This window comes from Scylla paramamosain, chromosome 13 (genome assembly GCF_035594125.1).
Source record: "Scylla paramamosain isolate STU-SP2022 chromosome 13, ASM3559412v1, whole genome shotgun sequence".
Classification (NCBI taxonomy): domain Eukaryota; kingdom Metazoa; phylum Arthropoda; class Malacostraca; order Decapoda; family Portunidae; genus Scylla; species Scylla paramamosain.
The window spans coordinates 25258711-25271812 of NC_087163.1; the positions used below are offsets into that span (position 1 = coordinate 25258711).

The 13102-nt window shown below is 46.1% G+C and overlaps 1 protein-coding gene and 1 long non-coding RNA gene across 2 annotated transcripts in view; one reads left to right on the plus strand and one right to left on the minus strand.

Moving 5' to 3' along the window:
* Positions 1-12628, plus strand: part of LOC135106568 (uncharacterized) — a 59212-nt gene extending 46584 nt beyond the window's left edge. The window contains exon 4 of the long non-coding RNA XR_010271366.1: positions 12510-12628. This is a non-coding gene — a long non-coding RNA (uncharacterized LOC135106568). The remainder of the gene's footprint in view (positions 1-12509) is intronic.
* On the minus strand, positions 1536-11241 carry LOC135106563 (glucose dehydrogenase [FAD, quinone]-like). The gene is made up of 13 exons (XM_064015778.1): positions 10861-11241; positions 10436-10635; positions 10030-10219; positions 9643-9777; positions 7719-7840; positions 7305-7361; positions 6944-7057; positions 6397-6544; positions 6077-6234; positions 5788-5965; positions 5568-5641; positions 5245-5396; positions 1536-3417 (listed from the first exon to the last, which is right to left on the minus strand). Exons 1-13 carry the CDS (start codon positions 10979-10981, stop codon positions 3261-3263), a joined length of 1806 nt encoding a protein of 601 aa, XP_063871848.1. The 5' UTR covers positions 10982-11241; the 3' UTR covers positions 1536-3260.
* Positions 12629-13102: the final 474 nt, after the last annotated feature.

Genomic DNA, 13102 nt, shown 5'->3' on the forward strand with positions numbered 1-13102 from the left:
ACTACATTCTGAAGGCTCTACTTGAAGTTACAAAGGTTTTTAGGAGTGTTTTTATGGTTATAGTGACAGATTAACTAGTCCTCTACATTATTAGCAGGAGAAACACTCTTGAGAACCCAACTAATTATTTCTGTAGCATTTGAAAATAGTCCCAGTGAGAGAGTCGATAGGAGTTTGGATGTATTTGGACATAATCACTAAAACACGTTCCGAGATAACTAAAAAAAAGAATATTTACTTGAATTAAGAAGTACAACTAAACACAATTTTGAAATAACCTTAACAAATCGAATATGCAACAAACATTCGAGATAAACAGAATGTCGGAACGTAATGCTGAGTGTCCCAACCGATATTTTGTTACGAGGGCGGGCCGTAGAGGTGGAGTAGACAGGTAGGGAGGAGGAAGAGGTACGAGGCTAGGAAAGAGCATCGGGAAGGCATCGGAAGGGAGAAAGAAAAGGCAGTGACATCCAGATCTCTCAACAGGCTCCGTTTGGGTCAGACATGGTGACTAATGAACCTGCTGTACTCTCTCTCTCTCTCTCTCTCTCTCTCTCTCTCTCTCTCTCTCTCTCTCTCTCTCTCTCTCTCTCTGTAGCAATACAATACGTAAGACTCAACCAAGTGCAAGCAATGATGTAATAGCACTAAACATTTACATCACAACTCAGCCACTCAACCAAGACAAACTACACGAGAGGCAGTTGCATTAGTAGACGACGGAACACTCATTAACGGTGGGAAGGAAGGGAGAAACAGGTCAGGGAGTGAGAGGGTGGTATGCATGGGCTGAAAGCGTAGGAAAGTGAGAGGTAGGCGCGAGGGTCAAGGCATTAACATTATGTAGTGAATGCAGTGAGTGAGAGGGAAGGAAATAACAGTGGTAGGAACGTGGGTGAGTGGTGAAAAGACAGAGAGAGAGAGAGAGAGAGAGAGAGAGAGAGAGAGAGAGAGAGAGAGAGAGAGAGAGAGAGTGATTTTCATGTTCTCCACTTCCTGTTTTCGTTTTCTTTCATCATCCATTTTCTTCCTATTATCGCTTTGTTTACCTAATGATATTCTCTTCCTTTCTCTTCTTCCTTGCCTTCATGTAGCATTTCAGTCACATCTCCTTTCACCTCCTCATCTTTCTCTTCTGTTCAATTCTCCCTTCTTTTCCCTTTCATTTCTCTCAGTGTATTCCTTTCTCTCCCTTTCTCTTCCCTCCCACTCATGCTTCCCTTTTTCTATTCCCATTCGTCACCTCTTTCCTTATCAAATACCATGAACATTTTATTTTGTTATGTGTATGATAGGTTTCCCGCTCTTGTTAAGTATGAATAGGAGCAGCAGCAGGAGGAGAAGGAGGAGGAGGAGGAGGAGGAGGAGGAGGAGGAAACGAGTGTGAGCTTGAGTTTGTAAGCGGTGACGGGGCGTGTTGAGTAAATATTAGGTAAATTCCTTACTGAGAGAGAGAGAGAGAGAGAGAGAGAGAGAGAGAGAGAGAGAGAGAGAGAGTCAGTCACACATGAGTAAACAATAACAAAAGACAGTACAATACACGTCAATATATTTCACTCCTACATACAAAACGTTATCAAAATACAAAGGTTTGGTAAGTTCATCATTTGTTTACTCTCTTGATCAGACGACGGTGAATCTGTCCCGTTTATTCCCACTGTGTTCTGCGTGTGTCTTTCAGTCTTTACTCCTCTTACCAACTGACAGTCATCTTACAAAAATGTATTCACTCATTGTAAGCAAAGGAGTATCGGGGCATAGCAACTACACTGCCCATCATTTTCTTTTCTTTTCTTTTTATTTCCACTTCTGCTCACTTTTTGTCTCTCTTTTTCTGAAACGGCAAAAAATAACTTCACTTTTTTTTTATTTCCTGAACCGATCTCTCTCTCTCTCTCTCTCTCTCTCTCTCTCTCTCTCTCTCTCTCTCTCTCTCTCTCTCTCTCTCTCTCTCTCTCTCTTGCTTCATTTATAAGCTCCTGTCTTAATTGAAAGCTGATCAAAAACAACAATCAACCCGTTTCTCTTCCTACACTTGTCTTGCGCGTCACCATTCGCCTCCCAAACATCCCCTTTACATGACTTGGAATCTCAGATGAATGGATGAGGCAGTGCTTCGCGTCTGTATTTTGATTGAACGCTGTGTCTCTGTGGCAAGGTTCCGCGACACTAGACACCAGAAACCTTGGATTCCTGAGAGGTTTTGCGTCAGAGGAAGAAAAGAAAAAGAAGAAAAGGAAAAAAAAATTCCTGCCACATACAAAAACTGCAAGAAATGGAGCAGCAGTAGTAGTGATGGTGGTGTTACTGTAGTAGTAGTAGCAGTAGTAGTAGTAGTAGACACTGAGAAGACGAGGAAGAAAAAAAATCCTGCTACATAAAACAACGGAAAATGTAACAGTAGTAGTAGTAGTAGTAGTGCTGGCAACAGTTTAGGTAGCTGAGGTAGTAGTAGTAGCAGTAGTATGGCACTCGTATTCACCCATAAATCATTCACAAAAACTGGTACAACAAGAACTTTTAAAAGCATCACTTCCTTTCACACTACCCGTACTCTCACATTCCTGAGATGAAAGCAGCGGCGGCAGAGATGAAGATGCGAGAAACTAAAGCTAACTAATATTCTTACAACGAGAACACTTCCGTAGACGAACAAAGAATAAAACGGTCAAAATGCAGATGATGCGTGGACCCTCCCTGATGACTAGGTGAACCAAACCACACCAGATGCAGGAGGAGAAAGGCGCATGTTTAAATTGTTATTTGTTACTTTCCCTCTCTCATCATGGTGTTTAGTCACGCAAGTATAACTAATTCAGTGAGGTATTGACTGGCAGACCTCAATATATAACTCACACGTCACAGTTACGAAGACCGTAGTAGTAGTAGTAGTAGTAGTAGTAGTAGTAGTAGTAGTAGTAGTAGTAGTAGTACTTGTTGTTGTATCAGTTTTCATCACCACCACCACTACCACTACCACCACCACACAGAAGCACACGGGGCAGCGGCAGGAGAGCAAAGGGAAGGGAAGGGAAGGGAGAAGGGAGGAGCCGCCACTGTCCCCCTCACACTCGCCAAGACATGTTGCTCCATCCACGCCTGCAAACAGGAGGCGATGACTAACCACAGAATCTGGGAGCAAAACACGGGTAGGTCCACTGTACCACCCTCGTATCACCCTTGTACTGCCCCTTGTGCCGCCTTACATTCCTGAGACGCCGCGGACAGGTATTTGGGACTTTTGGGACTTATTTAGGTCACTTGTGTAGTCGCGGTGAGTAACCAGTCCACTCCTGCGTGATGAGATCTGCTGCCCTCTCCGCCACCATGACCACGGCCGCCATGGTGTTTGCCGAGGTGATGGTAGGCATGACTGACGCGTCCACCACCCGCAGGCCCGCCACTCCTCGCACCCTGCAACGGCGGTACATAATCAGTGGTCCAGTGTGGTGATTTAGGTCAGGTTTTCTTGTATTCTCAAATGTTTCCGCGTCTCGTCTCGTCTAGTTTCAAGAGGCTCTAGTCTAGTGGATGTCACTGTGGTTTTCAAGGATATATTCGTGACTAATAATAGTTTTAACAAGGATTTTGCATTATTAGTGGGGAAAAACACGAGCGAGAGAACTAATAATTTCCATGACTTTTGAAAAATCGTCTCCATTAATCCTGAGCGTTTTAAAATACAAGCTCAGGGTATCAAGTAAACTTTACCTTCCCACTCATCACCTGTAAAGAACAACAACACGTACAAGTTAATGAATAAGTGCTAACATTTCCTACACGCGAATGGCTTTAAAAATACAGACTTAGGCTATCAAAAAAATAAATAAAAATAAAAATAATAAACAAATAACCCTTCCCCTCTCACTCATCACCTGCAAGGAACAGCAACACCTACGAGGTAATGAATAAGTGCTAACATTTCCTACACGTTAAGTTTCCTCAGGGAATGACTTTAAAATACAGACTCAGGCTATCGAAAAAAAATAAATAAATAAAATAAATAAATAAGTAAATAAATAAATAAAATAATAATAATAATAATAATAATAATAATAATAATAATAAAAATGATAAACAAATAACCATTACCCTCTCACTCATCACCTGCAAGGACCAATAACACGTACGAGGTAATAGATAAGTGCTAACATTTCCTACACACAATAAGTTTCTAAAGGGAATGGCTTGTTTAAACGATATCAGACCATTCAACAAAGCCCCGTCCCGTCACGCCTAACCCCATTCAGCCCAGCGCAGACCTACTAACCTAAACTGACTCTACTTTGGTCCTACTCACTCCCGCAATGGCTCTTGGTGAATGTAGTGTATGATCCTGCTCGGAGGCACTATCTTCCGCAAGCGTTCATATGTTGCGGGAGGAACACTCCACCAGCACCGTCATTATTGCATGCTACACCTCACTTAAGTTTCGCAATGCATGTCCATTGCAAGCACCGCCAGAAAAGCAGTCTTTCTATCAACAAACACTGTGCCGTGACCTACATGAGACTTAATTCCATGCAATAGTATTTTCAAGCATTTCCTCGTCTTTTTCTCGACTTTAAGCAGGTTCTAGTGGAAGTTATTTGGTGGGGGGAGGTTAAGGATCTTCTTATTCATCTACTGATTGTTGGACAAGAATCCTGCCAGACCCAATTTAGTGAGATCATATTCTCAAGACATTTCCTCGTCTATTCTCGATTTATAGCAGACTGCAGTGGAAATTGCTGGCGTTTTTGGAGGTGTTTTCATGATTCAGTTGATAGTTTGACAAGGTTCCTGCGTCAAGAGAGGGAAAAACATCCTTAATAACTCGATTTATAATCTCTCTGGCCTTTGAAAGCAGTCAGTACGAGAGAACAAAGCCTTTCAAAACACAGACCTCCTGCTGATCTCGGTAACTCCGCCTTCATAGTACAAACTTGAACCCGGTACGGTATTTGAGCTGCGAAGGATGAAGCTGATCCTATCCTACTACTCACCCATGTGGCATTTGCAAATAACCCTGATGAGAGAACAAAGCGCCTAACCACACGAACTGCATCCCCAGGAGCGGTCAATAGTGTAATCAGTAGCAGCGGCGTGACGGTTAGTTAGGTTATACACGACCACCGAGCTTTGGAAAGTGTTGCAGGCTGATACAGACCAATAAAAACACAAAAATTATCCCTTATGTCCCCTATCCAACCACTTTCCTCCACCCACGTATCCAATACTCAATAAAAGTCATGCTCCTACTTGAGGTTTTCGTCCACTACGCTGGTGGGGTCTTCAGGCGGCCCCATCTTGCAGGTCCCTGAGGGGTGGATGTAGGTGGTGCCCATGTGCCGTGCGTAGCAGGCCCAGTAGTCGTCGGAGCCGAACACGTGGCCGCCACACCCCGGCAGCGGCTGGTGGAGGGAGAACAGGTGGTGCGTGAACTGTGTGTCTGCTAAGATGAGGAAAGCCTGACTCTCTCTCTCTCTCTCTCTCTCTCTCTCTCTCTCTCTCTCTCTGAACACACATATGAGACTGAACTACAGTCATTTGAGAGACATTCCCAGCAGGTACCGGCGCCTCACCTTACTATGGAATTTGGCACCGAATCTGCCGCCCAGAGCTGAAGTGTTGGCGATGGAGAGACCAAACTTGATCCCTGCCGGAGAAATACTTGGAGAGTGATGACAGTAAACAACTTGCTTCATTCTTTATCACACCTCAGAAACACTGCTCGGAATGATCTGGTTGGCAATTCCTATATACAGTGTAAAAACTAAAATCTCAGTTGACCTTGGTACTAACCTTTGACTATCGTATTCACGTCCTCAGGGTGACTCAGGAAGTTGGGGTTGACTATCGGGTAGTCATCAGGGTCACTGGAACGCAGAGTGACCTCCCCGCGGCTCTTGGGTCTCGACAGCTGGCACTCGATCGTGAAGCCTTCCGATCCGAGGATGGGACCGAAGTACGCGAGGTATTTCTGCGGGAACAACAAGAAACGGAGGAAAGGGAAGGATTATTATTGATAAAAACCATTGCTGCTTCACACTCTCAGTCTGGTCCTTGTAGCCTGAGGCGCTGCCGGTCCTACCTGGCGGCTGATGCTGAGGAGAGTCGTGGTGAAGAGGCCGAAATCGAAGGCTGGGGTCTGAGACAACACATGGCACTGCAAATCTGCCCACCCGGTCTCCCCGGACCCCACGTTCACCCAGGCGGTGGTCTTGTCTCCCAGCGGCTCTGTGAACGGTCCTGTCGGAGAAACAAAGTGAGTTCACGCAGTACGTACAATTAGTGAAAGCTTGCACACCAGCACTCGGCAGATCAGACTCGAAAACAACCAAAATAACAAGACATCTCAGCACGACACAGGAAAGTCGTGACCCAAAATCCGTTAACAGCGAAACCACTGACCTTCCATGGAGACAAGGTACTGTAAGGCCCCAGCCAGCATGTTAGGATTGCCGAGGGCGCCCCGAGGCACCGTCCACGTGAGTCCGTGCACGTTGAAGTGGTCCTGCAGGTTTTGTCCTACGCCAGGCAGGTCCACCACCACCGGCACCTTGCGTACAGGAAGAGGGCACAAGGTTTTTGTTAACTTTTAGCGTGTGTGCGGACAAGTCTCGCCCCTTCCCCTATTCCCCACCTTCCCTACTCGTTATCTAGGACACGCGTCTCGCTGCTACATACTTCCTTCTTACAATTTCTGACATTTTCTAGTGGAGACATCAGTATACCTTTGAAAACCCCGTATATATAATAATTAAACGAACTAATATCCGTGCAATTACTTGAACGACAATAACAAACTTTATTTCATCACATATGGAAACATTCTCTTAACACAGTGGAAGTTTAACTAAATAATCATCAAGGAATCAGTGAAGCGGGGCGCTAAGATCATGGCCCGAACCAGCGCCTGAAACACTCCGCCCAACCAAGGAGGCGATAGGTGACTGACCCCGTGTTTCCGTAGGTGAGCAGCGGGCCCCAACCCGGACAACATGAGCAGCTTGGGGGAGGCCAGGGCGCCTGCTGACACCACCACCTCACGCGCCACTCGTACTTGGAGCCTCTGCCACATAGACACACATGAAGAGTTATTAACCACTTTAGGATGAATGAAAGCTGATTGATATCCTATAAAATCAAAGACAGGAGGGAAGAAAATTATAAGAACCGGAAGAATCACGTGCAGTACTTATGAAAAAGCAATGACAACAACAAGCGCGTTCCCTTGATTTTCACCACGTCATCATGCGGTTCACTCATCCTCCTCCACCTCCTTGCCTCGCCCTCAGTTCAATGTAGCATCAACCTACCTGACCGCCGTACGCGAACTGAACGCCCACGGCACGCTTACTCTGGCTCAGGACGATCTGCAAGGAACGTACGGAGGTTGAGTGTTGAGTGACGGTGAACAGACTCAAGACACAACACCCCCAGAACACTTCGGCGTCTTATTTTATAACTATACATTTAACAGCGTGTAGTGAAAAGTTACTGAGGTTTGCAAGTGTGTTTTCACGATCCTAGTGATGGTTTGATAAGGCTTATGCATCACTAATGGGAAAAAATATACATGAGAACCTAGCTAATCGTCTCTGTGCGCTTTGAAAATAGTTACAAAGCATTTCGGAACTACAACCGTCACTCAGAAGGAACGGATGACGCAGATCAAGGTAAGAATGGAGTAGAAATGTCCCGTTATAGGTTAAGTGAGGGCGTTCTGTTACCTTCTGCGCCGTGGCTCCCGTCAGGACGTGCAGGTTGGGGCGGGTGAGGAGTGCAGGGCGAAGCCAGTCATCTGCGGAGGACCTGACTCCTCTTCGCACGGTGTAGGAGGAGCGTGCGAACCCTGCATGGGAACAATGGGTTGGTCTCTCTCTCTCTCTCTCTCTCTCTCTCTCTCTCTCTCTCTCTCTCTCTCTCTCTCTCTCTCTCTCTCTCTGACTTCACAACACTTCACTGCTTTAAATACAATAATAGGCAAAAAGAAAAGAAAAAAACATGTTGGCATTTGAGGAAAACTGAGGAAACTTGCCCTCTCTCTCTCTCTCTCTCTCTCTCTCTCTCTCTCTCTCTCTCTCTCTCTCTCTCTCTCTCTCTCTCTCTCATCCACCTACCCATCCACTGACACGCCCATCTACCCACACACCTACCTACAACTCATTCATCCACCCTTCCTTCTACCCAATCATCTCACTCACCTTCCATCCACATATCAGTCCATCCACAAATCTATTTATCCACACATCAATGCATCTACCCATCCACACACCCATTGACTTACCCATCTATTTAATCACTCATCTATCCACCCATACTCCAACTCATCCACCCACCCATCCACACATCCAACCATCCACTCACTCTTTCAACTGATTGGCCACCACTCAGCCTTACTCATTATTTGGGATTATTTTAGAGGTTATTTATTAATTTTCAGCATTAATTTTGACTGTGTGTGTGTGTGTGTGTGTGTGTGTGTGTGTGTGTGTGTGTGTGTGTGTGTGCTCCGTTACTCCAAGACAGATTATTTTATCCACCCTTCTCTTTCCTTCCCCCACCTGCTCATTCCTGCCCCCTCCCCTGCCCGGATCATCCCAGTCCTCCCCTCTCCTTCCTCTTCCCTACCTGTGTATGTGTGTGTGTGTGTGTGTGTGTGTGTGTGTGTGTGTGTGTGTGTGTGTAAAACTATACTGACAAATGTCCCGCAGTAAAATTCACACGTCTTATTCCACCCTGTCACTGTGACAGCCAGATTCAAACTGAACTCCACCAGTCCACCTTGTACTTAAAGACGGTTCCCGCCTGTCAACACGGTGACGTGCCTGTCTCGGCACTGACCACAAATACAGAGGTTAATAATTATCGCCGGAAATGACCGTGGCGTCACACACGTCATCATACGTCATGGACTGAGGAGCATACGCACTACCCTGCTTGTCAAAACACACACACACACACACACACACACACACACACACACACACACGTAAAGGAGATAGAGAGAGAGAGAGAGAGAGAGAGAGAGAGAGAGAGAGAGAGAGAGAGAGAGAGAGAGAGAGAGAGTTAGCAACTTAGCGATAACACACACACACACACACACACACACACACACACTACATGACCTTGCGCAATACCTCACAAAGCATCACCTCAGCACAGGCGTGAAGGAGTAATTTGCAGGTCAGATCAGTTGACATCTGTATGACAAGACTAATAAATCCCCTTAGACCATTGCTTGTATCATTTCAGAGAAGCAAACCCTGACTATGACAGGTCCTTCCTGTCCGCCTCTCCATTAAACCGTCTTGGCACGTGGCCTCTTCCCCTCCCTCTAGGGACTGATAGTGTTGATGTTTTTGACATGCCATTTAGACCCTCATCTGACCTCTCTCTTAAAGAAAAATAAGAAGTTTACAAACATTTGCTATTACTATGGTTTAAGTACTCTTCTGTATAATATGATATACTACACTCTTCTGCAACCTTTGGATTTTCCAGCGACACTCGTAAACCTGAGACATAACGCACTATAGCATGTCCTTAATTGAGGCCTATTTGCACTCAGGCGGGTCTGTCTTGAGGATCATCTGAGGCCTGTATGACTCGTATCCGCCCCTGTACCAGGTGACTGTAAACTTTCTCACGTACCCACTTGGTTGAACGTGTTGGGATCCACCTCGGTATAGCCCAGTTCACGGCCGGCAGCGAGGAAGGCTTCGCTTACTGGGGAGAGTTTGGTGCTACGAGTGACGCCCAGAGGACCGCCTCGGCCGTGGAACATCTCTGGCAGAAGGAGAAGGGCGGAAGGGTTGCAATGACTCCCACGTACTATTGGGAAACCTCTAATCTGCTATGAGAAATGCGTGAAAAATGAAAACTTCTGAACTATTTTGACAGCATAGAAAACTGTTCATTCCTAGGTAAGAAATGATAGTTTTGCGTTTTCATCTCTCTCTCTCTCTCTCTCTCTCTCTCTCTCTCTCTCTCTCTCTCTCTCTCTCTCTCTCTCTCTCTCTCTCTCTCTCTCTCTCTCACCCGCGTCAGGAGTCAGAGGCCCCTGGAAGTCCTCGGATTTCTTGAAGTAGGGCAGCACACTCTCGTAGTCCCAGCCGGGGTTGCCGAGGGCCGCCCATAGATCGTAGTCTCTCCTGTTTCCCCGAGCGTACAGCATCCCGCCCATAGAGGATGACCCGCCCACTAGACGTCCCTGTACCATCCGGCCTCCCTGGTAAACACAAGAGAATTAAGTACGGGCGTTATTCTTTAAGTTCTCAGTCTGTATAGTGCAATCCTATACACGAGATTGCCAATACTCATTATCTATTTAGCATTCCTGTCAACACAAGCATTCTCCTCACGTCACTGACAAGATTAACTGTACTGAATGACACAACACCCTCTCGCCTTACCGTTATGTGTACCCTAGTGACGCGACACTCACCCTGTCGAGGAAGTACCGGTTGGAGTATTTCTGCGGGCTTATGGTGTACTCCCAGTTCGTGTCAGTGAAGTAGAGGGCGATACTAAGGCCAGGCACTGTCGTTTCTGGGGGCGGCGCGTGTCCTGCCTCCAGCACCAGCACCTGCCATCCAGCCTCCGCCAGCCGTGCCCCCACCACGCTGCCGCCGGTGCCTCCGCCCACTGCGATGCCCAAGCGCACCCACAGGAGGATAGGCAGAAGAATGAAAGGGTGTTGAAGAAACTGTGTATTGTTTGGTGCTACTAGTGAAGGTTGCGATAGACAGAAACTGACAGAGAAACACTGAGAGGAAAAGATACACAGAGACTGACTGAATAAATGAACGATACAGACAAGGCCAGAAAAAAGAACAATAGAAAGATAAAACGAAACAGAGGTGCACGTACCTACCACGAAGTCATAGATGGGTCTGAGTGACGGCGGTGTGATATAAGGATCCGGGCCGGACCGCCTCAGCCCTGCCAGGAGCACCAGCCTCAGCAAGGTGGTCAGCACTCTGGTGGTCATCGTCGCCCCGGCCTGACCAGGTCACTCGAGGTGGAGGAAGTCGATGTGTGTCACTGAGACTCGAGGCGTTAGGATTACCGCATCACAAGACCAGATCACTGATGACACGCGCTACCAGAAAATTTTGTCCCGAGTTCCTTCAGGTATAATCACGTAAGATGCATGATGATCTTTTTTTTTCTCACTTTTCTCACACACAAGGAGGCACAAGTACGGCACTGACTGACGTTTCCAGCCCGGAGCTCCGCGCTCATGTGACTGGAAGCGCCGCTAGTCCGCAACACTGTCCGCGGATCTCGGGATCGCCTTTCATCACTTCTGCCCGCTTCACGGTCGCTGCTGCAGAATGGTAAACTGGCTTGCCGCTTTCTCTCCCGGACACTAGACGCGGATTGGTTCCTATAGCATCCCTTATTAATGGAGCATCTCCAGAGTTAGTACATGCTGAGTCCTTCGAGTCATTAAATCAGTAAGACGTAATTCTGTAGACAGGAGCACCACTACCGTCATCGACGCCTCCCTGTTACTGACGCTGCTACAGTATTGATACAAAAGTTCCAGAACACAAAACAGGTGCCTAGTTTGTGGCGTGTTTGATAAGAATTCGTGTATGGATTTCTGTTACTTGTACTGCAGACCTGTTGATGACTCACTCACCCTCATTGCAATGCTGTCATCTATCTGTATTCCTCCTGTGACCTAAATGATTCTGGTATTATTTGTAGAATTTGTCTTGATGAGATATATACATTTACGTAGGTATTGTTGTTGTTGTCGTCGTCGTCGTCGTTGTTGTTGTTGTTGTTGTTTTTGTTGTTGTTGTTTAATGGTCTCGCTGTTCATAACTGGCTTTGTCACGCTCGAGAATTCCTCAGTTAAAGAAGTATGAGGCAGTGACAGGTGACAAGAGACATGCTAAAAGAATGTTCCATCACTACACACGCCACAATGCACAGACTACAACATTTCTAACCCTCCCCCCTTCCCCAACACACAAATAAAACAATCACATCTTTCATAAGCACGGTCTGCAGTAAGAGAAAACCGGCATCCAGTAACCACCATAGACTGACACAAAAGACAATTACACCGGTCAGTTCTCAGCCTGTCAGAATCCAGAATGCCAGACTGACCCTTGTTACCCGCGGCCTTTCTATACGAGACTTTACTGGCCTTGAGTAAATTACGAATCGCCGCTAGGGGAAGAGGGAAAGGAGAAAGGGGAGAAAGGGAAGAAAGGAAAAGGAGATTGTATTCATCTTACCTTGGGGGAGAAGAGCCACCGTGTGTATTGTAGCATTTAGCGACATTCTAAAGTACACACACACACACACACACACACACACACACACACACACACACACATTATTATTACCATCATCTTTGAGTGTAAGAGGTTTTGTTGGATCTCTCTCTCTCTCTCTCTCTCTCTCTCTCTCTCTCTCTCTCTCTCTCTCTCTCTCTCTCTCTCTCTCGAAAAAGGCCGCCAGGGAGATTAAAGCAGTTTTCCTTTCACTTTCACTTTCAGAACATGACCTCGACTCACCAAACGTTACGTAGGCACAGTCACAAGCAGGGAAGGAATGGCATGTGTCATTGTGGAAGACAAATGTAATTCACTTGAAGGAAAAGTAAGTTACTCCCTTGATTTTACTCACTGCATGCCTCCTTTCTTCGTTTTCCTCGAGTCAGGGGTTGGTGCCTTGTACGAGTCTCCTCCAGTTGTTTCTGTCCCTTGCATCTTCCGAAGTGGTTCTCATCCTTTGCAGCTCTACAGCAATTTCATTCCTTCATCTCATTCTCTCTTCCTCGATCTTCTTTCCTCAACTGTTTTTTTTTTTTTTTTCTCTCTCTCTCCAGGCTCTTCTAATTGGTTCCTGGTCATTCCTAGTCTTCTTTTTCTCACTTCATGGCTCCAATCCCATCTAAACTGCTCCCAAGTTAGGTTTTATCACTTATGCGCCAAATGTTGCGTGCATCTCGTGGCTAAGTTAGGTTGTATCACGCATGCGCTAAGTGTTGCGTGCACTAAGTTAGCCTTCCCCTGTGCATGTACCAAGTATTTATTTATTTATTTATTTATTTATTTTTATTTTATTTATCTATTTTTTTTTTTTACGT